General features: G+C 39.5%; 2 protein-coding genes across 9 annotated transcripts in view; one reads left to right on the top strand and one right to left on the bottom strand.

Annotated features, from left to right (window-relative positions):
* Positions 1-26,004, top strand: part of znf276 (zinc finger protein 276) — a 46,571-nt gene extending 20,567 nt beyond the window's left edge. The window contains exons 5-12 of one of the 4 annotated variants that reach the window (XM_077245547.1): positions 6,678-6,753; positions 6,824-6,907; positions 8,866-8,952; positions 19,593-19,668; positions 19,751-19,868; positions 22,522-22,621; positions 25,467-25,700; positions 25,797-26,004. In XM_077245547.1, the coding sequence (XP_077101662.1) occupies positions 6,678-6,753; positions 6,824-6,907; positions 8,866-8,952; positions 19,593-19,668; positions 19,751-19,868; positions 22,522-22,621; positions 25,467-25,700; positions 25,797-25,983 (962 nt within the window). In that variant the 3' untranslated portion in view covers positions 25,984-26,004. Of the gene's footprint in view, positions 1-6,677; positions 6,754-6,823; positions 6,908-8,865; positions 8,962-19,592; positions 19,669-19,750; positions 19,869-22,521; positions 22,622-25,466 lie in introns of all 4 variants that reach the window. The other 3 variants (XM_077245546.1, XM_077245548.1, XM_077245549.1) reach the window with 3 other exon arrangements.
* A 5-nt stretch (positions 26,005-26,009) lies between these two features.
* fanca (FA complementation group A) overlaps positions 26,010-27,500 on the bottom strand; it is an 89,509-nt gene continuing 88,018 nt past the window's right edge. For all 5 annotated transcript variants that reach the window (XM_077245543.1, XM_077245541.1, XM_077245544.1 and 2 more), the window contains one exon: positions 26,010-26,912. In XM_077245543.1, coding sequence (XP_077101658.1) covers positions 26,850-26,912 — 63 coding nt within the window. In that variant the 3' untranslated portion in view covers positions 26,010-26,849. The remainder of the gene's footprint in view (positions 26,913-27,500) is intronic.

The raw sequence follows: 27,500 nt of genomic DNA, 5'->3' as shown, positions 1-27,500 counted from the left end.
ACACAATCCTCTAACACAACACACAACCCTCATAACACAACACACAATCCTCTAACACAACAAACAATCCTCTAACACAACACACAATCCTCATAACACAACACACAACCCTCATAACACAACACAATCCTCATAACACAACACACAATCCTCATAACACAACACACAATCCTCTAACACAACACACAATCCTCATAACACAACACACAACCCTCATAACACAACACAATCCTCATAACACAACACACAACCCTCATAACACAACACACAACCCTCATAACACAACACACAATCCTCTAACACAACACACAATCCTCATAACACAACACACAATCCTCATAACACAACACACAACCCTCATAACACAACACAATCCTCGAACACAACACACAACCCTCATAACACAACACAATCCTCTAACACAACACACAACCCTCATAACACAACACACAACCCTCATAACACAACACACAATCCTCATAACACAACACACAACCCTCATAACACAACACACAATCCTCTAACACAACCACAATCCTCATAACACAACACACAACCCTCATAACACAACACAATCCTCTAACACAACACACAACCCTCATAACACAACACACAATCCTCATAACACAACACACAACCCTCATAACACAACACAATCCTCTAACACAACACACAACCCTCATAACACAACACACAACCCTCATAACACAACACACAATCCTCTAACACAACACACAATCCTCATAACACAACACACAATCCTCATAACACAACACACAACCCTCATAACACAACACAATCCTCGAACACAACACACAACCCTCATAACACAACACACAATCCTCTAACACAACACACAATCCTCTAACACAACACACAATCCTTATAACACACCCAATCCTCATAACACAACACACAATCCTCTAGCACAACACACAACCCTCATAACACAACCCTCATAACACAACACACAATCCTCATAACACAACACACAACCCTCATAACACAACACACAATCCTCTAACACAACACACAATCCTCATAACACAACACACAATCCTCATAACACAACACAATCCTCTAACACAACACACAACCCTCATAACACAACACACAATCCTCATAACACAACACAATCCTCTAACACAACACACAACCATCATAACACAACACACAACCCTCATAACACAACACACAACCCTCATAACACAACACAATCCTCTAACACAACACACAACCCTCATAACACAACACACAACCCTCATAACACAACACACAACCCTCATAACACAACACACAACCCTCATAACACAACACAATCCTCTAACACAACACACAACCCTCATAACACAACACACAATCCTCTAACACAACAAACAATCCTCTAACACAACACACAATCCTCATAACACAACACACAACCCTCATAACACAACACAATCCTCATAACACAACACACAATCCTCATAACACAACACACAATCCTCTAACACAACACACAATCCTCATAACACAACACACAACCCTCATAACACAACACAATCCTCATAACACAACACACAACCCTCATAACACAACACACAACCCTCATAACACAACACACAATCCTCTAACACAACACACAATCCTCATAACACAACACACAATCCTCATAACACAACACACAACCCTCATAACACAACACAATCCTCGAACACAACACACAACCCTCATAACACAACACAATCCTCTAACACAACACACAACCCTCATAACACAACACACAACCCTCATAACACAACACACAATCCTCATAACACAACACACAACCCTCATAACACAACACACAATCCTCTAACACAACCACAATCCTCATAACACAACACACAACCCTCATAACACAACACAATCCTCTAACACAACACACAACCCTCATAACACAACACACAATCCTCATAACACAACACACAACCCTCATAACACAACACAATCCTCTAACACAACACACAACCCTCATAACACAACACACAACCCTCATAACACAACACACAATCCTCTAACACAACACACAATCCTCATAACACAACACACAATCCTCATAACACAACACACAACCCTCATAACACAACACAATCCTCGAACACAACACACAACCCTCATAACACAACACACAATCCTCTAACACAACACACAATCCTCTAACACAACACACAATCCTTATAACACACCCAATCCTCATAACACAACACACAATCCTCTAGCACAACACACAACCCTCATAACACAACCCTCATAACACAACACACAATCCTCATAACACAACACACAACCCTCATAACACAACACACAATCCTCTAACACAACACACAATCCTCATAACACAACACACAATCCTCATAGCACAACACACAATCCTTATAACACACCCAATCCTCATAACACAACACACAATCCTCATAGCACAACACACAATCCTCATAACACACACAATCCTCATAACACAACACACAACCCTCATAACACAACACACAACCCTCATAACACAACACAATCCTCTAACACAACACACAACCCTCATAACACAACACACAACCCTCATAACACAACACACAACCCTCATAACACAACACAATCCTCTAACACAACACACAACCCTCATAACACAACACACAACCCTCATAACACAACACACAACCCTCATAACACAACACACAACCCTCATAACACAACACACAACCCTCATAACACAACACAATCCTCTAACACAACACACAACCCTCATAACACAACACACAACCCTCATAACACAACACACAATCCTCATAACACAACACACAACCCTCATAACACAACACACAATCCTCATAACACAACACACAATCCTCTAACACAACACACAATCCTCATAACACAACACACAATCCTCATAACACAACACACAATCCTCATAACACAACACACAATCCTCTAACACAACACACAATCCTCATAACACAACACACAATCCTCATAACACAACACACAATCCTCATAACACAACACACAATCCTCTAACACAACACACAATCCTCATAACACAACACACAATCCTCATAACACACACAACCTCATAACACACACAATCCTTATAACACACACAATCCTCATAACACAACCCTCATTACACAACACACAACCCTAAAACATAACACACAACCCTAAAACATAACACACAACCCTCTAACACAACACACAACCCTCTAACACAACACACAATCCTCATAAAACACACAATCCTCATAACACAACCCTCATAACACAACACACAATCCTCATAACACAACACACAATCCTCATAACACAACACACAATCCTCATAACACAACACACAATCCTCTAACACAACACACAATCCTCATAACACAACACACAATCCTCTAACACAACACACAATCCTCATAACACAACACACAATCCTCATAACACAACACACAATCCTCATAACACAACACACAATCCTCATAACACAACACACAATCCTCTAACACAACACACAATCCTCATAACACAACACACAATCCTCTAACACAACACACAATCCTCATAACACAACACACAATCCTCTAACACAACACACAACCCTCTTAACACAACACACAACCCTCATAACACAACACACAACCCTCATAACACAACACACAACCCTCATAACACAACACACAATCCTCATAACACAACACACAACCCTCATATCACAACACACAACCCTCATAACACAACACACAATCCTCATAACACAACACACAATCCTCATAACACAACACACAACCCTCATAACACAACACACAATCCTCTAACACAACACACAACCCTCATAACACAACACACAACCCTCATAACACAACACAATCCTCTAATACAACACACAACCCTCATAAAACAACACACAACCCTCATAACACAACACACAATCCTCATAACACAACACACAACCCTCATAACACAACACAATCCTCTAACACAACACACAACCCTCATAAAACAACACACAACCCTCATAACACAACACACAATCCTCATAACACAACACACAACCCTCATAACACAACACAATCCTCTAAAACAACACACAACCCTCATAACACAACACACAACCCTCATAACACAACACACAACCCTCATAACACAACACACAATCCTCTAACACAACACACGACCCTCATAACACAACACACAATCCTCATAACACAACACACAATCCTCATAACAAAACACACAACCCTCATAACACAACACACAATCCTCTAACACAACACACAACCCTCATAACACAACACACAATCCTCATAACACAACACACAACCCTCATAAAACAACACACAACCCTCATAACACAACACACAACCCTCATAACACAACACACAACCCTCATAACACAACACACAACCCTCATAACACAACACACAATCCTCATAACACAACACACAATCCTCATAACACAACACACAATCCTCATAACACAACACAATCCTCTAACACAACACACAACCCTCATAAAACAACACACAACCCTCATAACACAACACACAATCCTCATAACACAACACACAACCCTCATAACACAACACAATCCTCTAACACAACACACAACCCTCATAACACAACACACAACCCTCATAACACAACACACAATCCTCTAACACAACACACAACCCTCATAACACAACACACAATCCTCATAACACAACACACAACCCTCATAACAAAACACACAACCCTCATAACACAACACACAATCCTCTAACACAACACACAACCCTCATAACACAACACACAATCCTCATAACACAACACACAATCCTCATAACACAACACACAACCCTCATAACACAACACACAACCCTCATAACACAACACACAACCCTCATAACACAACACACAATCCTCATAACACAACACACAATCCTCATAACACAACACACAATCCTCATAACACAACACACAATCCTCATAACACAACACACAATCCTCTAACACAACACACAATCCTCATAACACAACACACAATCCTCATAACACAACACACAACCCTCATAACACAACACACAACCCTCATAACACAACACACAACCCTCATAACACAACACACAACCCTCATAACACAACACACAATCCTCATAACACAACACACAACCCTCATAACACAACACACAACCCTCATAACACAACACACAACCCTCATAACACAACACACAACCCTCATAACACCACTCACAACCCTCATAACACAACACACAATCCTCATAACACAACACACAATCCTCATAACACAACACACAACCCTCATAACACAACACACAACCCTCATAACACAACACACAATCCTCATAACACAACACCCAATCCTCTAACACAACACACAACCCTCATAACACAACACACAATCCTCATAACACAACACACAATCCTCATAACACAACACAGCTAGGGCTGCAACGGGTCGCAGGTGATCGTGATCTGTACGGATCAGCGCCCCACGGTTCGACACGCATGTGATTCGCAGCTTTACTGCTGAATTTAACCATCATAGAGTGAAAGTTTATCATTTGGACGTGTTTTGTCTTGCCAATTTACACATTTAAACAATTTTAAATGCGGAAGAAGAGGCGAAAATCGGACGTTATCTGTGCGCACAGCCACACACACTCAGAGAGAGAGAGAGAGAGAGAGAGTGCTCGAACACTGAACTGATTCCTCTTTCGCATTTCCTTGCCCTTGAACGGACATCTACACACACAATTATGTCAAAATACCCGTCTAAATAGCCGGTCGGAAAGCTAGCCCAGGCACACATAGGCATATGTCACTAGTGCTAAGTCAAGTCACATTCATTTATTGAAGTACTTCAAGTGAGCTTTAAAGGAACACGCCGACTTTTTTGTACTTTAGCTTATTCACCGTATCCCCCAGAGTTAGATAAGTCCATACATACCTTTTTCATCTCCGTGAGTGCTGTAACTCTGTAACTCTGTGCTGTAAGATGAAAAAGGTATGTATGGACTTATCTAACTCTGGGGGATACGGTGAATAAGCTAAAGTACAAAAAAGTCGGCGTGTTCCTTTAAGTAATAAATGAAAAGCAAAGTTACTTTAAACCCACCCCATATATATATATATAAAAAATCTTTGCTGATCCAAAAAAAGATTCCAATTCGTGGCTCAAAAAACATAAATGATCTGAACCATGAATTGTTCTTCTACCCAGATCAGGAGAACCAATTTAGTTTCACATCTGTCCAACTTCATAACTGTTTTAACAATGAAAACAAATCCCATGCTTCCTTCGTAAGGTATTATCAGGAAACCTTTACACGGAGGAAAGCAGAGGACCCAGCATTGAGCCCTGTGGCACACCATACTGTGATTGATATGACATGTCAACATTTACATAAATTGTTACTGGTCAAATAAATATAACCTATTGCTGATCACGAACTCGCATGCTTGTGTACAGTTCTCTTTTCCCAATCAGAAGAAGACATTCCTTCCTCTTCTACATAGGTAACAAACAGCATATACATTAACAAACTATATCACATGATGACATAAACAACATATACAGCTCCTTCCAAGTGCCGGTGAGGTTGTATAGAGATGGATTGTGTAAGAGACACTGTATGTGCATGTAACGTGTGTGTGTGTGTGTGTGTGTGTGGCAGACGGCGGTGAGGACACGGCCCCGGGCGCTGCGCTGCTCGAGGACAGAGGCGATGTGGACAGTGAGCTCTCGGACAGGTAAACACACGCACCTCCACAGCACAGACACACACAGCTCGGATAGTGACGCTCGGGGTTGTGTGTTCAGGAACATGTGCAGTGATGAGGAGTGTGACGACCGGAGGAAGAGCGGCTCGTCTGAAGACAGCTCGGATCTGAACGCTGACAAACGGTAACACACACACAAGATCAGGGCTCTCATTTATAAAACTGTGTGTGGGATCCTCTCTGAGAGTGTACGTGCGCCCGAAAGCCAGACGTGTCGTAGCCAAATCACTCCGCCTGATAAACCCGTGCGTACGCCAGAACCTGCGCAACATTCCCTTCATAACCCAGTCAGAGGAAGAGTGTGTTCATGTGTCTCCTCACAAGATAACCATAATATGAGCTTACAACACCTCGTTCTACTACGCAGATCTTCATCTGCATCTCATTTACATACGCAGATCCTCATCTGCATCTCACTTACATATGAGACCCTCATCTGCATCTCATTTACATACCCAGATCTTCATCTGCATACCATTTACATACGCAGATCCTCATCTGCATCTCATTTACATACGCATATCCTCATCTGCATATCATTTACATACACAGATCCTCATCTGCATACCATTTACATACGCAGATCCTTATCTGCATCTCACTTACATATGCGACCCTCATCTGCATCTCATTTACATACCCAGATCTTCATCTGCATACCATTTACATACGCAGATCCTCATCTGCATCTCATTTACATACGCATATCCTCATCTGCATATCATTTACATACACAGATCCTCATCTGCATCTCACTTACATATGCGACCCTCATCTGCATCTCATTTACATATGCAGATCTTCATCTGCATATCATTTACATACGCAGATCCTTATCTGCATCTCATTTACATATGCAGATCTTCATCTGCATCTCATTTACATATGTGACCCTCATCTGCATCTCATTTACATACGCAGATCATCATCAGCATCTCATTTACATACGCAGATCATCATCTACATCTCATTTACATATGCGACCCTCATCTGCATCTCATTTACATACGCAAATCATCATCTGCATCTCATTTACATACGCAGATCATCATCTGCATCTCATTTACATACGCAGATCATCATCTGCATTTCATTTACATACGCAGATCATCATCTGCATCTCATTTACATACGCAGATCATCATCTGCATCTCATTTACATACGCAGATCATCATCTGCATCTCATTTGTTTAACGGTACGAGACATTAGGAGAATATAAATTACGGATGTGCGACACATTACATTGATAGAAATCATTTAGTAGCCGAACCTTGCCTTGTTTTAGAATTAATAAATCAAATAGTATAAAATTAATTTCAGAGAAAGTTTTTCTCAATCTTTTCCACTTGCCTAATTGTATTTTTGATTGCTTTATATTTTTAATGGAAACAGTTAGGCCTTATTGTAGATTATTGGTCATTATTTGCATGAAAATGTTTCCTCAGATTACGAGTTCTGCTGTTATCATGCGCGAAGCAAACATTAAAACACAGCATGTGTTCAACAGCTAATATTTCTATTTATTAGAATATAATAAATGTTGTAACTTCTCTGTAGTGATTTAATGTAATTTAAGTGCTTAACTCCATTAATGAGAATGGCATATTTAATGTAAATGTGTATATCAGAAGTAAAAATCATTCTTTTATGTATTTAAACTGTTATTGTGAACCTCACTGTATTTATGATTAGGACTGAATATGAATATTAAAGTGGTTTTCCTTCATCAGTCCCTCAGATCTCCATCGGTGTCGTTACACTGATCGTCTCTAATGTTCGTACGCAGGATCAGAGTAACTTACCGATGAACTGACACATTCTCCCGGCGAGTGTGTTTAACAGCTCACATCTGGTGTGTGTGGCGTGGCGTTCGGCTCTTTCAGGGCCGGTTCTGTGCGACGCAACGGTTATAAATGAGGCACTGCTGCCAATATAGCTCAATAACCCACAAATGATCATAACCTGAAGTGAAACACGCCAGTCACTGGAGGCATGCTGGGTCATGATCATGTGACATGTAGACTTTCAGCAGATTAATCCCCGAGAATTGAAATGTCTCTCATTCTTTCAATTGTATCAGTTCTTCAAAGAGGAAAGAGACCAAGACACTGGAGCCCAAAGCCCGACGGAAACCCGGACCGAAGCCCGGCTGGAAGAACAGCATCAAGTCAGAGCGGTAGTGACATCACACAGCACTCTGGGATCCTGGACTGTGATTGGTCAATCGATGCATTCTGTAGACAGATTGTTCAAAATGCTTTTGTCATTAATGCAGCGCAAAATAAACAGGGATGTGATTCTTCCGGTTATTACGGCCTAAAACCCTGAACCACGTGAACCGTGCAGATCAGGAATAAAAAAGCAGATCAGGAATAAAAAAGCAGATCAGGAATAAAAAAGCAGATCAGGAATAAAAAAGCAGATCAGGAATAAAAAATCAGATCAGGAATAAAAAAATCAGATCAGGAATAAAAAATCAGATCAGGAATAAAAAAATCAGATCAGGAATAAAAAATCAGATCAGGAATAAAAAAGCAGATCAGGAATAAAAAAGCAGATCAGGAATAAAAAAAGGAGATCAGGAATAAAAAAGCAGATCAGGAATAAAAAATCAGATCAGGAATAAAAAAATCAGATCAGGAATAAAAAATCAGATCAGGAATAAAAAAGGAGATCAGGAATAAAAAAGCAGATCAGGAATAAAAAAGCAGATCAGGAATAAAAAAAGCAGATCAGGAATAAAAAAGCAGATCAGGAATAAAAAATCAGATCAGGAATAAAAAAGCAGATCAGGAATAAAAAAATCAGATCAGGAATAAAAAATCAGATCAGGAATAAAAAAAGCAGATCAGGAATAAAAAATCAGATCAGGAATAAAAAAATCAGATCAGGAATAAAAAAGGAGATCAGGAATAAAAAAGCAGATCAGGAATAAAAAAGCAGATCAGGAATAAAAAAGCAGATCAGGAATAAAAAAGCAGATCAGGAATAAAAAAGCAGATCAGGAATAAAAAAAGCAGATCAGGAATAAAAAAGGAGATCAGGAATAAAAAAGCAGATCAGGAATAAAAAAATCAGATCAGGAATAAAAAAGGAGATCAGGAATAAAAAAGCAGATCAGGAATAAAAAAGCAGATCAGGAATAAAAAAGCAGATCAGGAATAAAAAAATCAGATCAGGAATAAAAAAGGAGATCAGGAATAAAAAATCAGATCAGGAATAAAAAAGCAGATCAGGAATAAAAAAATCAGATCAGGAATAAAAAAGGAGATCAGGAATAAAAAAGCAGATCAGGAATAAAAAAGCAGATCAGGAATAAAAAAGCAGATCAGGAATAAAAAATCAGATCAGGAATAAAAAAGCAGATCAGGAATAAAAAAAGCAGATCAGGAATAAAAAAGCAGATCAGGAATAAAAAATCAGATCAGGAATAAAAAAAGCAGATCAGGAATAAAAAAGCAGATCAGGAATAAAAAAGCAGATCAGGAATAAAAAAATCAGATCAGGAATAAAAAATCAGATCAGGAATAAAAAATCAGATCAGGAATAAAAAAAGCAGATCAGGAATAAAAAAAGCAGATCAGGAATAAAAAAATCAGATCAGGAATAAAAAAGCAGATCAGGAATAAAAAAGCAGATCAGGAATAAAAAAGGAGATCAGGAATAAAAAAAGCAGATCAAGAATAAAAAAGCAGATCAGGAATAAAAAATCAGATCAGGAATAAAAAAATCAGATCAGGAATAAAAAAGCAGATCAGGAATAAAAAAGCAGATCAGGAATAAAAAAAGCAGATCAGGAATAAAAAAGCAGATCAGGAATAAAAAAGCAGATCAGGAATAAAAAAAGCAGATCAGGAATAAAAAAGCAGATCAGGAATAAAAAAGCAGATCAGGAATAAAAAAAGCAGATCAGGAATAAAAAAAGCAGATCAGGAATAAAAAATCAGATCAGGAATAAAAAAGCAGATCAGGAATAAAAAAATCAGATCAGGAATAAAAAATCAGATCAGGAATAAAAAAATCAGATCAGGAATAAAAAAGCAGATCAGGAATAAAAAAGCAGATCAGGAATAAAAAAAGCAGATCAGGAATAAAAAAAGCAGATCAGGAATAAAAAATCAGATCAGGAATAAAAAAAGCAGATCAGGAATAAAAAAAGCAGATCAGGAATAAAAAAGCAGATCAGCAATAAAAAAGCAGATCAGGAATAAAAAAGCAGATCAGGAATAAAAAAAGCAGATCAGGAATAAAAAAAGCAGATCAGGAATAAAAAATCAGATCAGGAATAAAAAAGCAGATCAGGAATAAAAAAATCAGATCAGGAATAAAAAAGCAGATCAGGAATAAAAAAAGCAGATCAGGAATAAAAAAGCAGATCAGGAATAAAAAAGCAGATCAGGAATAAAAAAGCAGATCAGGAATAAAAAAATCAGATCAGGAATAAAAAAAGCAGATCAGGAATAAAAAAAGCAGATCAGGAATAAAAAAAGCAGATCAGGAATAAAAAAGCAGATCAGCAATAAAAAAGCAGATCAGGAATAAAAAAGCAGATCAGGAATAAAAAAAGCAGATCAGGAATAAAAAAATCAGATCAGGAATAAAAAATCAGATCAGGAATAAAAAAATCAGATCAGGAATAAAAAAGCAGATCAGGAATAAAAAAATCAGATCAGGAATAAAAAATCAGATCAGGAATAAAAAATCAGATCAGGAATAAAAAATCAGATCAGGAATAAAAAAATCAGATCAGGAATAAAAAAGCAGATCAGGAATAAAAAAATCAGATCAGGAATAAAAAATCAGATCAGGAATAAAAAATCAGATCAGGAATAAAAAAATCAGATCAGGAATAAAAAAGCAGATCAGGAATAAAAAAGCAGATCAGGAATAAAAAATCAGATCAGGAATAAAAAAATCAGATCAGGAATAAAAAAGCAGATCAGGAATAAAAAAGCAGATCAGGAATAAAAAAGCAGATCAGGAATAAAAAAGCAGATCAGGAATAAAAAATCAGATCAGGAATAAAAAAATCAGATCAGGAATAAAAAAGCAGATCAGGAATAAAAAAAGCAGATCAGGAATAAAAAAATCAGATCAGGAATAAAAAATCAGATCAGGAATAAAAAAGCAGATCAGGAATAAAAAAAGCAGATCAGGAATAAAAAAGCAGATCAGGAATAAAAAAGCAGATCAGGAATAAAAAAAGCAGATCAGGAATAAAAAAAGCAGATCAGGAATAAAAAAATCAGATCAGGAAAAAAAAATCAGATCAGGAATAAAAAAGCAGATCAGGAATAAAAAAAGCAGATCAGGAATAAAAAAAGCAGATCAGGAATAAAAAAGCAGATCAGGAATAAAAAAATCAGATCAGGAATAAAAAAATCAGATCAGGAATAAAAAAATCAGATCAGGAATAAAAAAATCAAATCAGGAATAAAAAAATCAGATCAGGAATAAAAAAATCAGATCAGGAATAAAAAAGCAGATCAGGAATAAAAAAAGCAGATCAGGAATAAAAAAATCAGATCAGGAATAAAAAAATCAGATCAGGAATAAAAAAATCAGATCAGGAATAAAAAAAGCAGATCAGGAATAAAAAAGCAGATCAGGAATAAAAAAATCAGATCAGGAATAAAAAAAGCAGATCAGGAATAAAAAAATCAGATCAGGAAAAAAAAATCAGATCAGGAATAAAAAAGCAGATCAGGAATAAAAAAATCAGATCAGGAATAAAAAAAGCAGATCAGGAATAAAAAAAGCAGATCAGGAATAAAAAAAGCAGATCAGGAATAAAAAAAGCAGATCAGGAATAAAAAAGCAGATCAGGAATAAAAAAATCAGATCAGGAATAAAAAAATCAGATCAGGAATAAAAAAGGAGATCAGGAATAAAAAAATCAGATCAGGAATAAAAAAATCAGATCAGGAATAAAAAAGGAGATCAGGAATAAAAAAGCAGATCAGGAATAAAAAAGGAGATCAGGAATAAAAAAATCAGATCAGGAATAAAAAAATCAGATCAGGAATAAAAAAATCAGATCAGGAATAAAAAAGGAGATCAGGAATAAAAAAAGCAGATCAGGAATAAAAAAATCAGATCAGGAATAAAAAAATCAGATCAGGAATAAAAAAAGCAGATCAGGAATAAAAAAGCAGATCAGGAATAAAAAAATCAGATCAGGAATAAAAAAAGCAGATCAGGAATAAAAAAAGCAGATCAGGAATAAAAAAGCAGATCAGGAATAAAAAAGCAGATCAGGAATAAAAAATCAGATCAGGAATAAAAAATCAGATCAGGAATAAAAAAATCAGATCAGGAATAAAAAAGCAGATCAGGAATAAAAAAGCAGATCAGGAATAAAAAAGCAGATCAGGAATAAAAAATCAGATCAGGAATAAAAAAATCAGATCAGGAATAAAAAAGCAGATCAGGAATAAAAAAAGCAGATCAGGAATAAAAAAATCAGATCAGGAATAAAAAATCAGATCAGGAATAAAAAAGCAGATCAGGAATAAAAAAAGCAGATCAGGAATAAAAAAGCAGATCAGGAATAAAAAAGCAGATCAGGAATAAAAAAAGCAGATCAGGAATAAAAAAAGCAGATCAGGAATAAAAAAATCAGATCAGGAAAAAAAAATCAGATCAGGAATAAAAAAGCAGATCAGGAATAAAAAAAGCAGATCAGGAATAAAAAAAGCAGATCAGGAATAAAAAAGCAGATCAGGAATAAAAAAATCAGATCAGGAATAAAAAAATCAGATCAGGAATAAAAAAATCAGATCAGGAATAAAAAAATCAAATCAGGAATAAAAAAATCAGATCAGGAATAAAAAAATCAGATCAGGAATAAAAAAGCAGATCAGGAATAAAAAAAGCAGATCAGGAATAAAAAAATCAGATCAGGAATAAAAAAATCAGATCAGGAATAAAAAAATCAGATCAGGAATAAAAAAATCAGATCAGGAATAAAAAAATCAGATCAGGAAAAAAAAAATCAGATCAGGAATAAAAAAGCAGATCAGGAATAAAAAAATCAGATCAGGAATAAAAAAATCAGATCAGGAATAAAAAAAGCAGATCAGGAATAAAAAAAGCAGATCAGGAATAAAAAAAGCAGATCAGGAATAAAAAATCAGATCAGGAATAAAAAAAGCAGATCAGGAATAAAAAAGCAGATCAGGAATAAAAAAATCAGATCAGGAATAAAAAAATCAGATCAGGAATAAAAAAATCAGATCAGGAATAAAAAAGGAGATCAGGAATAAAAAAAGCAGATCAGGAATAAAAAAATCAGATCAGGAATAAAAAAATCAGATCAGGAATAAAAAAGGAGATCAGGAATAAAAAAATCAGATCAGGAATAAAAAAATCAGATCAGGAATAAAAAAATCAGATCAGGAATAAAAAAGGAGATCAGGAATAAAAAAAGCAGATCAGGAATAAAAAAATCAGATCAGGAATAAAAAAATCAGATCAGGAATAAAAAAATCAGATCAGGAATAAAAAAGCAGATCAGGAATAAAAAAATCAGATCAGGAATAAAAAAAGCAGATCAGGAATAAAAAAAGCAGATCAGGAATAAAAAAAGCAGATCAGGAATAAAAAAGCAGATCAGGAATAAAAAAAGCAGATCAGGAATAAAAAAGCAGATCAGGAATAAAAAAGCAGATCAGGAATAAAAAATCAGATCAGGAATAAAAAAAGCAGATCAGGAATAAAAAAGCAGATCAGGAATAAAAAAGGAGATCAGGAATAAAAAAAGAAGATCAGGAATAAAAAAATCAGATCAGGAATAAAAAAATCAGATCAGGAATAAAAAAGCAGATCAGGAATAAAAAAGCAGATCAGGAATAAAAAATCAGATCAGGAATAAAAAAGAAGATCAGGAATAAAAAAAGCAGATCAGGAATAAAAAAGCAGATCAGGAATAAAAAAGCAGATCAGGAATAAAAAATCAGATCAGGAATAAAAAAAGCAGATCAGGAATAAAAAAGCAGATCAGGAATAAAAAAGCAGATCAGGAATAAAAAATCAGATCAGGAATAAAAAAAGCAGATCAGGAATAAAAAAGAAGATCAGGAATAAAAAAAGCAGATCAGGAATAAAAAAGCAGATCAGGAATAAAAAATCAGATCAGGAATAAAAAATCAGATCAGGAATAAAAAAATCAGATCAGGAATAAAAAAGAAGATCAGGAATAAAAAAGCAGATCAGGAATAAAAAATCAGATCAGGAATAAAAAAGAAGATCAGGAATAAAAAAAGCAGATCAGGAATAAAAAAGCAGATCAGGAATAAAAAAGCAGATCAGGAATAAAAAAGCAGATCAGGAATAAAAAATCAGATCAGGAATAAAAAAGAAGATCAGGAATAAAAAAAGCAGATCAGGAATAAAAAAGCAGATCAGGAATAAAAAAGCAGATCAGGAATAAAAAATCAGATCAGGAATAAAAAAAGCAGATCAGGAATAAAAAAGCAGATCAGGAATAAAAAAGGAGATCAGGAATAAAAAAAGAAGATCAGGAATAAAAAAATCAGATCAGGAATAAAAAAGCAGATCAGGAATAAAAAAGCAGATCAGGAATAAAAAATCAGATCAGGAATAAAAAAGAAGATCAGGAATAAAAAAAGCAGATCAGGAATAAAAAAGCAGATCAGGAATAAAAAAGCAGATCAGGAATAAAAAATCAGATCAGGAATAAAAAAAGCAGATCAGGAATAAAAAAGCAGATCAGGAATAAAAAAGGAGATCAGGAATAAAAAAAGAAGATCAGGAATAAAAAAATCAGATCAGGAATAAAAAAGCAGATCAGGAATAAAAAAGCAGATCAGGAATAAAAAATCAGATCAGGAATAAAAAAATCAGATCAGGAATAAAAAAGCAGATCAGGAATAAAAAATCAGATCAGGAATAAAAAAGCAGATCAGGAATAAAAAAGCAGATCAGGAATAAAAAAGCAGATCAGGAATAAAAAATCAGATCAGGAATAAAAAAAATCAGATCAGGAATAAAAAAGCAGATCAGGAATAAAAAATCAGATCAGGAATAAAAAATCAGATCAGGAATAAAAAAGCAGATCAGGAATAAAAAATCAGATCAGGAATAAAAAAGCAGATCAGGAATAAAAAATCAGATCAGGAATAAAAAAAGCAGATCAGGAATAAAAAAGCAGATCAGGAATAAAAAAGCAGATCAGGAATAAAAAAATCAGATCAGGAATAAAAAAAGCAGATCAGGAATAAAAAAAGCAGATCAGGAATAAAAAAAGCAGATCAGGAATAAAAAAGCAGATCAGGAATAAAAAAAGCAGATCAGGAATAAAAAAGCAGATCAGGAATAAAAAAGCAGATCAGGAATAAAAAAGCAGATCAGGAATAAAAAAGCAGATCAGGAATAAAAAAGGAGATCAGGAATAAAAAAAGAAGATCAGGAATAAAAAAATCAGATCAGGAATAAAAAAGCAGATCAGGAATAAAAAAGCAGATCAGGAATAAAAAATCAGATCAGGAATAAAAAAGAAGATCAGGAATAAAAAAAGCAGATCAGGAATAAAAAAGCAGATCAGGAATAAAAAAGCAGATCAGGAATAAAAAAGCAGATCAGGAATAAAAAATCAGATCAGGAATAAAAAAGCAGATCAGGAATAAAAAAGCAGATCAGGAATAAAAAAAGCAGATCAGGAATAAAAAAAGCAGATCAGGAATAAAAAAGCAGATCAGGAATAAAAAAGCAGATCAGGAATAAAAAAAGCAGATCAGGAATAAAAAATCAGATCAGGAATAAAAAAGCAGATCAGGAATAAAAAATCAGATCAGGAATAAAAAAAGCAGATCAGGAATAAAAAAGCAGATCAGGAATAAAAAAGGAGATCAGGAATAAAAAAAGCAGATCAGGAATAAAAAAGCAGATCAGGAATAAAAAAGCAGATCAGGAATAAAAAATCAGATCAGGAATAAAAAAAGCAGATCAGGAATAAAAAAGCAGATCAGGAATAAAAAATCAGATCAGGAATAAAAAAATCAGATCAGGAATAAAAAATCAGATCAGGAATAAAAAAGCAGATCAGGAATAAAAAATCAGATCAGGAATAAAAAAATCAGATCAGGAATAAAAAAGCAGATCAGGAATAAAAAAAGCAGATCAGGAATAAAAAAAGCAGATCAGGAATAAAAAATCAGATCAGGAATAAAAAAATCAGATCAGGAATAAAAAAGCAGATCAGGAATAAAAAAATCAGATCAGGAATAAAAAAAGCAGATCAGGAATAAAAAATCAGATCAGGAATAAAAAAGCAGATCAGGAATAAAAAATCAGATCAGGAATAAAAAAATCAGATCAGGAATAAAAAAGCAGATCAGGAATAAAAAAGCAGATCAGGAATAAAAAAGCAGATCAGGAATAAAAAAGGCGATCAGGAATAAAAAAGCAGATCAGGAATAAAAAAAGCAGATCAGGAATAAAAAAGCAGATCAGGAATAAAAAAGGCGATCAGGAATAAAAAAGCAGATCAGGAATAAAAAATCAGATCAGGAATAAAAAATCAGATCAGGAATAAAAAAAGCAGATCAGGAATAAAAAATCAGATCAGGAATAAAAAAAGCAGATCAAGAATAAAAAAGCAGATCAGGAATAAAAAATCAGATCAGGAATAAAAAAAATCAGATCAGGAATAAAAAATCAGATCAGGAATAAAAAATCAGATCAGGAATAAAAAAGCAGATCAGGAATAAAAAAATCAGATCAGGAATAAAAAAGCAGATCAGGAATAAAAAAGCAGATCAGGAATAAAAAATCAGATCAGGAATTAAAAAATCAGATCAGGAATAAAAAAGCAGATCAGGAATAAAAAATCAGATCAGGAATAAAAAAATCAGATCAGGAATAAAAAATCAGATCAGGAATAAAAAAAGCAGATCAGGAATAAAAAATCAGATCAGGAATAAAAAAATCAGATCAGGAATTAAAAAATCAGATCAGGAATAAAAAAGCAGATCAGGAATAAAAAATCAGATCAGGAATAAAAAAATCAGATCAGGAATAAAAAATCAGATCAGGAATAAAAAAAGCAGATCAGGAATAAAAAATCAGATCAGGAATAAAAAAAGCAGATCAGGAATAAAAAAAGCAGATCAAGAATAAAAAAATCAGATCAGGAATAAAAAAAGCAGATCAGGAATAAAAAATCAGATCAGGAATAAAAAATCAGATCAGGAATAAAAAAATCAGATCAGGAATAAAAAAAGCAGATCAGGAATAAAAAATCAGATCAGGAATAAAAAATCAGATCAGGAATAAAAAAATCAGATCAGGAATAAAAAAAGCAGATCAGGAATAAAAAAAGCAGATCAAGAATAAAAAAGCAGATCAGGAATAAAAAAAGCAGATCAGGAATAAAAAAAGCAGATCAAGAATAAAAAAGCAGATCAGGAATAAAAAATCAGATCAGGAATAAAAAAAGCAGATCAGGAATAAAAAAGCAGATCAGGAATAAAAAAATCAGATCAGGAATAAAAAAGCAGATCAGGAATAAAAAAGCAGATCAGGAATAAAAAATCAGATCAGGAATAAAAAATCAGATCAGGAATAAAAAAAGCAGATCAAGAATAAAAAAGCAGATCAGGAATCGGATACTTGTTATAAAATAAAAATGTTCGATTCCTCTTATCGATTCCTTTGTGAGCATTTCAATATGACTTTAAACCATTGAAGTGAGAGACTCTGTTTTCTGTGTTTTTCACAGATGTGTATCGGTATATTGGATCCGTGCAGATCTTAAAGTGACAGCACTAATATTCCTGCTGTCTCTATAATAACACTAATCACACAACAGAAGACAGAAAATTCACTCGTTCTTCACTGAAGAACTTTTGTAACTGCACTTATAAATAAAATATACATTACAAACAGTGTTATTTTACATTTCATTACAGTTTCTGTACCTGAAAATCATTTATTTCAATCACATCTTTGTTAGGCTAGTTGTTGTTCTATGGTGTTTTTAAACCACAGGCAAACGTTCCTGTGTAAATGTTCTTTAGCCTGTTGATTTGTTAAAGTTAGAGACTGTTAAGCTAGCTATCTAGCTGACGTTACTCCAGTAAATTGCTAACGTGGCAGGAGGTTCGGCTGAACACAGTGATAGTGGTGTTCAGTTTAAAGCCGTCTACACGTCATCGTCTACACAGTGGATTGCTCAGTACGCTGAACCACGCTGGCCTTCGCTGAGGTAGAGTCTTCCCCCGGCGTCTTAAAAATGTCCTGTTTTTTTCACTCGCACAATCACATCCCTAAATATTAGGGGAGGGCGCTATACCAGTGTTGTGTTGTGCCATGATATGGATTTTGCAATACCGAGGATACCGTTAGATATTCCTAAATTAAAATTTTGCAGTTATATTGTTTTGTTTTGAAAACCATGCATGTCCACAAATATGAGGAATGCACACAAATGCAACAGATATTCCAGAAGACAGAGCACTCCCGGAGACGGCAACCTCGGTACTCGTTATGACAAGACGAGCAAAAAGTGGAAAGACATAAGTGCATTCTGGCCTACCTCATGTTGCACGTTTGCACTTTTAGAGAAAAACAATGGCACCATAAAAAACGATTTTTCAGGTCTGTGTCCAATGAAATCCCTCACCCTTTTATAGTTATATCCGGTTAAAATACATATTTTGCCTGTTATTCAGCTAAGGTGTACTAAAATGCGATTCAAATTTTTTTCCCTCATATCGCAATATAATATCTATATTGTCCAGACATTTCTTCAGTGTGTGTGTACTGAAGCCGTGTGTTTCCCTGCAGAGAGGAGCTGCCCACCATCTACAAGTGTCCTCATCAGGGCTGCACAGCGGTGTACCGAGGAGCCGACGGCATGAAGGTGCTGACGCTCTCCTGAAGCACATGCCCACTGCTGTCATGAGCTCCACTCACTGTGTGTGTGTGTGTGTGTGTCACTGCAGAAACACATCAAGGAGCATCACGAGGAGGTGCGGGAGAGGCCCTGTCCACATCCTGGCTGCAACAAGGTCTTCATGATCGACAGATACCTGCAGAGACACGTCAAGCTCATACACACAGGTGACGCGTCTCACACACACACACAGGTGACGCCGCTGACGGTGTGTGTGAAGAGCTGAAATGAGCCATTGCTCATTAACCCTTCTGTTGTGTTCAAACTCTTCTGTTGCAGGTCAAATAGACCGACCTTCTTTTCCATGCAATTGCCAAAAATGGACATTTATGAAAAACACTAAATATTCATGTAAAACCATGAACCTCTACTGCAGCTTGACAGACGATAAAATATGTGATAAGGTGAATCATTCCCATCTATTTTCATTGGGTTAGAGGTCAATTTGACCCACATACGTTCCAAATGAGCTTGCAGTGATTATTTGCACAATGAGGTGAATGTATAAATAGTATCTAATGTTATTTCTACTACTTCTGCCTTTTTATGTCTGGTTCTCAAACCCTTATGAGGGTAAAATGTGTCACTTCTCTTCAAACCAACAACATCCATTCACAGATTTCTTGGCTGTAAAACGAGATAAAGAAACAGTGCATCATCTGGGATGATTCACCTGACAAGTCTATAAACGTCTTTCATACGTTTGAACATCAATGAAACTTCATTTTTGGACAGAAATTATGAACGCATGCAAAAAACAAGAGAACCACTGAAAATATCAATAACGTTTATTATGTTTATGTCTTATTACATAAGATTATGTTGTAGTCAATGTTTTCCTTTACAATGTTTTTGACACTTTCCTGTCAAATTTTTCTATGCATTTTGTTTTTGCCAAATAATTCTGTCAGATAAACACCACCAATGTTAAAACTCGGCTCGTAACTGCAACAAAAACCGCGATCACAAAATAGATAAGGTTGCAAAATATATATTTATTAAAAGTTTCTAGGGGAAAACAATGAAATAAAATAAAGAAGACATTCAAACGTTGATCAGTCCAGCCATGGCCATGAGGTAGACGGGACAAACGAGGATCTCCTGATGGTAGAGCTGTTCAAATCCACAAGCCATTCCCGGTAAACACAATAGCCGCGTTTCCACTGCCGGGCCAGGGCCGAGCCGTGCTAGTGCGTGCCAGGGCCAGTCGCGTTTCCACTGTTACTTCCGGGGCTTGATCGGGGCTTACTCAGGGCCAACGGCCAGGATTTCTGGCCCGTCGAATACCTTGGGCCAAAGCGGGCCAGCTCGGGCTAGAGGCGTGGGCAAGGTAAAAGGCGGAGTTTATCGGTGTTAGGGAAAGGTGTGGTCTGCGGCGAAGCCGGCAAGATGCACATTTCACTTTTTTATATCGCGCGAAATAATCGCTGGTCTTTCGAAGATACCAAAGCTCTTCTGAGCATTTGGGCAGAAGAAAGGGTACAACGTCAATTTGACGGCGTGTGAAGAAACGAGGACGTTATAAAATACATTGTTGCTGAATTTTCTAAGCTAAGCATTCAGCGAGCAACGCGTTCGGGAAAAAATAAAAAGGCTGAGGTGACTGAGCACCATGTCCCTGTGTTCGCACGACTGATCCCGAGACTGAGCCAGAATCAGCCAGTTGTCAAGATAGTGAATGCGGCAAACAATGGCTGCCTCCGCGACCTTCGTAAAGACGAGGGTAGGACTTTGTACTAATATGCCCGACCCTCGAACGCCAAGCGTAGAAACGGTCAAAGAGGCCGGCCTGGCAGACAGGGGCGTTGAGGAACACACCTTGTCAGGCTAGAGCCACAGCCACAGGTGTCGCTCTTGGACCACCAACGTGGACATCAACCTACCCAGGTCCCTCACTGTACGCAGCTCCTGCATAACCCCTGGGTTCGGAACTACCCTCGTGCAATTTCTTGAGCGCTAGTCCTGCATGAGTGCCAAGGCATGCAGGGCGGAGGCAGCTTTCCCACAGGCTGAGTAAGCCTTATCCGCGAGAGCGGACGAGAACTTGCACGCGCGGGAGGGGAGAGGGGGATTGCCCCGCCAAATGGTAGTGGTCTTGGGACACAGCTGCATCGCCACAGACCGTTTCACCGGGGGGAGCTCCACGTAACCCTTAGCTGCTCCGCCGTCAAGGGTAGTGAGGGAGGACGAGGCACCAGAACGGTTTCGGGCAGAAAAAGGTGCCGTCCATGCTCTGGCATCATGCACTTCCGGAAAAAAGGCACTGGGGCGGGGTGCTGGGAACCAGCACGGGCCGCCCGGGCATACCAATCGTCCAGCCGTGAGGGTTCAGGACACGGTGGAGGGTTCCACTTGAGCCCAACACTTGCAGCGGCCCGGGAAAGCATATCTGTGAGCTCAGGGTCTGACTCGGGCAACGCTGCCACACCCGAAGGAGGCAGCGCAGCCGAGTCTTCATCCCTAGAGGACATTAGCTCACCCTCCGATACAGTGACCGACATCTGATCATCCGGTAGAGCCCCCGGGGGAGGGCCAGCGCGCTCTTGGAAGCTCCACCGTTTTCGAGGTATTGGAGTCTCGACCGTAATGCCCCGATGCTCACGTTCCCACAGTGAGAAGATGAGTCATCCATGAACGCCACTAGCGTTGGCTCGTTTAGATACACTCGTAGTGTTTCAAGCAGTTTGAAAATCCAGCGCGGACAACAATTGAGCCAAACACAACAGGAGGGTTTACGTTTCACCATGACATGTCAGAAATAATCTGATTTACATCTCTTTCATATGTGGAGGAGTTTATGATTATGATTTTTGTGTCTAGAGGTGAGGAACTACATCTGTGACCAGTGCGGCCAGACCTTCAAGCAGAGGAAACATCTGTCTGTCCATCAGATGAGGCACTCGGGGGCCAAACCACTGCAGTGAGTGTGTGTGTGTCCATCAGATGAGGCACTCGGGGGCCAAACCACTGCCGTGTGTGTGTGTGTGTCTGTCTGTCCATCAGATGAGGCACTCGGGGGCCAAACCACTGCAGTGAGTGTGTGTGTGTCTGTCTGTCTGTCCATCAGATGAGGCACTCGGGGGCCAAACCACTGCAGTGAGTGTGTGTGTGTGTGTCCATCAGATGAGGCACTCGGGGGCCAAACCACTGCAGTGAGTGTGTGTGTGTGTCCATCAGATGAGGCACTCGGGGGCCAAACCACTGCCGTGTGTGTGTGTGTCTGTCTGTCTGTCCATCAGATGAGGCACTCGGGGGCCAAACCACTGCAGTGAGTGTGTGTGTGTCCATCAGATGAGGCACTCGGGGGCCAAACCACTGCCGTGTGTGTGTGTGTGTCTGTCTGTCCATCAGATGAGGCACTCGGGGGCCAAACCACTGCAGTGAGTGTGTGTGTGTGTGTGTGTGTGTGTGTCCATCAGATGAGGCATTCAGGGGCCAAACCACTGCGGTGAGTGTGTGTGTGTGTCCATCAGATGAGGCATTCGGGGGCCAAACCACTGCAGTGAGTGTGTGTGTGTGTCCATCAGATGAGGCACTCGGGGGCCAAACCACTGCAGTGAGTGTGTGCGTGTGTGTGTGTGTCCATCAGATGAGGCATTCAGGGGCCAAACCACTGCAGTGAGTGTGTGTGTGTGTCCATCAGATGAGGCATTCGGGGGCCAAACCACTGCAGTGAGTGTGTGTGTGTGTGTGTGTCCATCAGAAGAGGCACTCGGGGGGCCAAACCACTGCAGTGAGTGTGTGTGTGTGTGTGTGTGTGTCCATCAGATGAGGCATTCGGGGGCCAAACCACTGCAGTGAGTGTGTGTGTGTGTCCATCAGATGAGGCATTCGGGGGCCAAACCACTGCAGTGAGTGTGTGTGTGTGTCCATCAGAAGAGGCATTCAGGGGCCAAACCACTGCAGTGAGTGTGTGTCTGTGTGTCCATCAGAAGAGGCATTCAGGGGCCAAACCACTGCAGTGAGTGTGTGTCTGTGTGTCCATCAGAAGAGGCACTCGGGGGCCAAACCACTGCAGTGAGTGTGTGTGTGTGTGTGTGTGTCCATCAGATGAGGCATTCAGGGGCCAAACCACTGCAGTGAGTGTGTGTGTGTGTCCATCAGATGAGGCATTCGGGGGCCAAACCACTGCAGTGAGTGTGTGTGTGTGTGTGTGTGTCCATCAGAAGAGGCACTCGGGGGCCAAACCACTGCAGTGAGTGTGTGTGTGTGTGTCTGTGTGTCCATCAGAAGAGGCACTCGGGGGCCAAACCACTGCAGTGAGTGTGTGTGTGTGTGTGTCCATCAGATGAGGCATTCAGGGGCCAAACCACTGCAGTGAGTGTGTGTGTGTGTCCATCAGATGAGGCATTCGGGGGCCAAACCACTGCAGTGAGTGTGTGTGTGTGTGTCTGTGTGTCCATCAGAAGAGGCACTCGGGGGCCAAACCACTGCAGTGAGTGTGTGTGTGTGTGTCTGTGTGTCCATCAGAAGAGGCACTCGGGGGCCAAACCACTGCAGTGAGTGTGTGTGTGTGTGTGTCCATCAGATGAGGCATTCAGGGGCCAAACCACTGCAGTGAGTGTGTGTGTGTGTCCATCAGATGAGGCATTCGGGGGCCAAACCACTGAAGTGAGTGTGTGTGTGTGTGTGTGTGTCCATCAGATGAGGCACTCGGGGGGCCAAACCACTGCAGTGAGTGTGTGTGTGTGTGTGTGTGTGTCCATCAGATGAGGCATTCGGGGGCCAAACCACTGCAGTGAGTGTGTGTGTGTGTCCATCAGATGAGGCACTCGGGGGCCAAACCACTGCCGTGAGTGTGTGTGTGTGTCTGTGTGTCCATCAGAAGAGGCACTCGGGGGCCAAACCACTGCAGTGAGTGTGTGTGTGTGTGTGTGTGTCCATCAGATGAGGCATTCGGGGGCCAAACCACTGCAGTGAGTGTGTGTGTGTCCATCAGATGAGGCACTCGGAGGCCAAACCACTGCAGTGAGTGTGTGTGTGTGTGTGTGTCTGTGTGTCCATCAGAAGAGGCATTCGGGGGCCAAACCACTGCAGTGAGTGTGTGTGTGTGTGTGTGTCTGTGTGTCCATCAGATGAGGCACTCGGGGGGCCAAACCCCTGCAGTGAGTGAGTGTGTGTGTGTGTGTGTGTCTGTGTGTCCATCAGATGAGGCATTCGGGGGACAAATCACTGCAGTGAGTGTGTGTGTGTCCATCAGATGAGGCACTCGGGGGCCAAACCACTGCAGTGAGTGTGTGTGTGTGTGTGTCCATCAGATGAGGCACTCGGGGGCCAAACCACTGCAGTGAGTGTGTGTGTGTGTGTGTGTGTCCATCAGATGAGGCACTCGGGGGCCAAACCACTGCAGTGAGTGTGTGTGTCCATCAGATGAGGCACTCGGGGGCCAAACCACTGCAGTGAGTGTGTGTGTGTCCATCAGATGAGGCACTCGGGGGCCAAACCACTGCAGTGAGTGTGTGTGTGTCCATCAGTTGAGGCACTCGGGGGGTCAAACCACTGCAGTGAGTGTGTGTGTGTCTGTCTGTGTGTCCATCAGATGAGGCACTCGGGGGCCAAACCACTGCAGTGAGTGTGTGTGTGTGTGTGTCCATCAGATGAGGCACTCGGGGGCCAATCCCCTGCAGTGAGAGTGTGTGTGTGTGTGTGTGTCCATCAGATGAGGCACTCGGGGGCCAATCCCCTGCAGTGAGAGTGTGTGTGTATATGTTTCAGCTGCTATGCTTCTCATTCACGGCCTCCGTCTGTCTGTGTGTGTGTTTCAGGTGTGAGGTGTGTGGCTTCCAGTGCCGGCAGCGGGCGTCTCTGAAGTATCACATGACGAAGCACAAGGCGGAGGCGGAGCTGGAGTTCGCGTGTGTGATCTGCGGGAAGCGCTTCGAGAAGGCACACAATCTGAACGTGCACATGTCCATGGTTCATCCTCTCCTGCAGGGCGGCAGCGTTCCTCCGAAGACTACACACACACCGACCGACTCACACCAGTCCCACAGCAGCGTGTAAACACACACACACACACACACACACTCTCCTCCTATTCCCGCTCCTCAGGATTCATCTCAACACACACAGAGCAGCTCACAACCATACCACAGCATGACCAGCGGAGGACACACACACACACACACACATCCCAGCCCCGTCAGAGGAAACTCATTCCTCCAGCAGAGGTCATGCCTGAATAAACCCTCAGCTGCTTTTATTAAAGCACACACTCCGTGTGTAAGGATTGTGCACACAGAAACTTGTTTTAAGCTGCTGTCTTGTGAATTTTATAAATAAATAAAAACATTTGCTACTGAACTACATTGTTTCAGCAAATAGGTGATGTGGCTTTTATTGAAGTAATTCAACTGACAGTTTTACTATGAGACGCTGCACAGACACAGGAGATTCACACACACTCTTCTCCGTTACATCAATATAATCACACCAGAAGTCTGAATCTAATGTCCTGCACATAAAATAACCAGTGAACCTATCTTTACTTTTATCCTTTCATTCAAATGCTGTGCTGTAGGCATATCTTTTTTTTGTTTTGTTCAAGAAATACAAAAGCAAAAAGCAACTCTACAGATCTGGAAGCCACACCACTGCACATGTTTAAATCACACCAGATCTCGACAGCACTGAAACATTAAAGTCAAAGAACCACCTGACGTGAATTATATTAAGTGAGTTTATTTTGCTGTTAGCGATCGCTCTACACACTCACAGGCTGCACGCACACACACACACACACGTGCAGCAAAAGCCCAGGCTGGTTGTGGGTTTAGTGTTGATCAAACACAGCAATAACTGTAGCGTGATCTCAGGATCAGAGTTTGTGATACAGCCAGTCGCACGGAGCGTGTGATTCACTTCTCTGCTGTGATCACTACAAACATATCAGGAGTTTAATCATTTATATAAGTTCACAACGCCATTTTAAAAGCTGAATATTAACTGAAAAATAATTGTTTATGTGTAATGTATTAAGGATATAAACTTCATCTGAAATGCATATAGACGTCCGTCAGCCGCTGCTGTAGTGGGCGTGGCTTCACTGTTCTGGCAGCTGATTGGAGGGTTCTGGTTTCCATGAGAGAAGTCAGAGGTCAGGGTTCATCAGGGTTATTCTTATGCTCAGTCACATGTGCTGCTGTTGGTCATGTGACGTGTGTGAGCGCCGCTGAGATCTCTGGGTCCAGCTCCTCGTACTCTGAGCACAGCTGCGGGAGAAAACAGATATTAGATATTGTCTAGTATTGCCTATCACATTAATCTGACATCGCTAGCTTTTATCTAAATCGTTATCGCTAGCACAACACGCTAGTATCTCGCTAGCCTGTTAACCTGTCATCCGTGCTTGCAGTCTTTTTTTCTCTCGTGCGCTCGCCCTTTTACGAGTCCATCAAACAACTGTGGTGAGTAGATCCGTCAACTAACACTGTGAGTCTGTCATGTCATCTTCTGTTATTGTCACTTGCACTTCATGTCACATGTATAGCATAGCCTTCTCTGTCAGCACAGGATTTACATGTGATAAATGCAGGGATATAGGCTGACGGAGGAGATTTCAGAACTAGAGACACGTATGCGACTAGCTTAGTGAACTTTGTACATTGTTCGGCTCCAGCTGAAGTAGAGCGTGTGCAGCAGGGCAACTGGGTGACGGTGAGACGCTGTGGTCGCGGCACAAAACACTGCTCTTACGACCCCATTACCATAACAAATATGGCTTGTTTCCACTGAGCGGGACGGTGCGGTACGATTCGGGACGGTAAACCCTGATCCGGCTTGCGTTTCCAACGCCAACA

Source organism: Siphateles boraxobius, unplaced genomic scaffold (assembly GCF_051911475.1).
Source record: "Siphateles boraxobius isolate OS27281-9 unplaced genomic scaffold, OSU_SipBor_1 102, whole genome shotgun sequence".
In the NCBI taxonomy this organism is placed as follows: Eukaryota; Metazoa; Chordata; class Actinopteri; order Cypriniformes; family Leuciscidae; genus Siphateles; species Siphateles boraxobius.
Note: the sequence above shows the minus strand (reverse complement) of the source record. Positions and strands in the feature narration are given on the sequence as shown.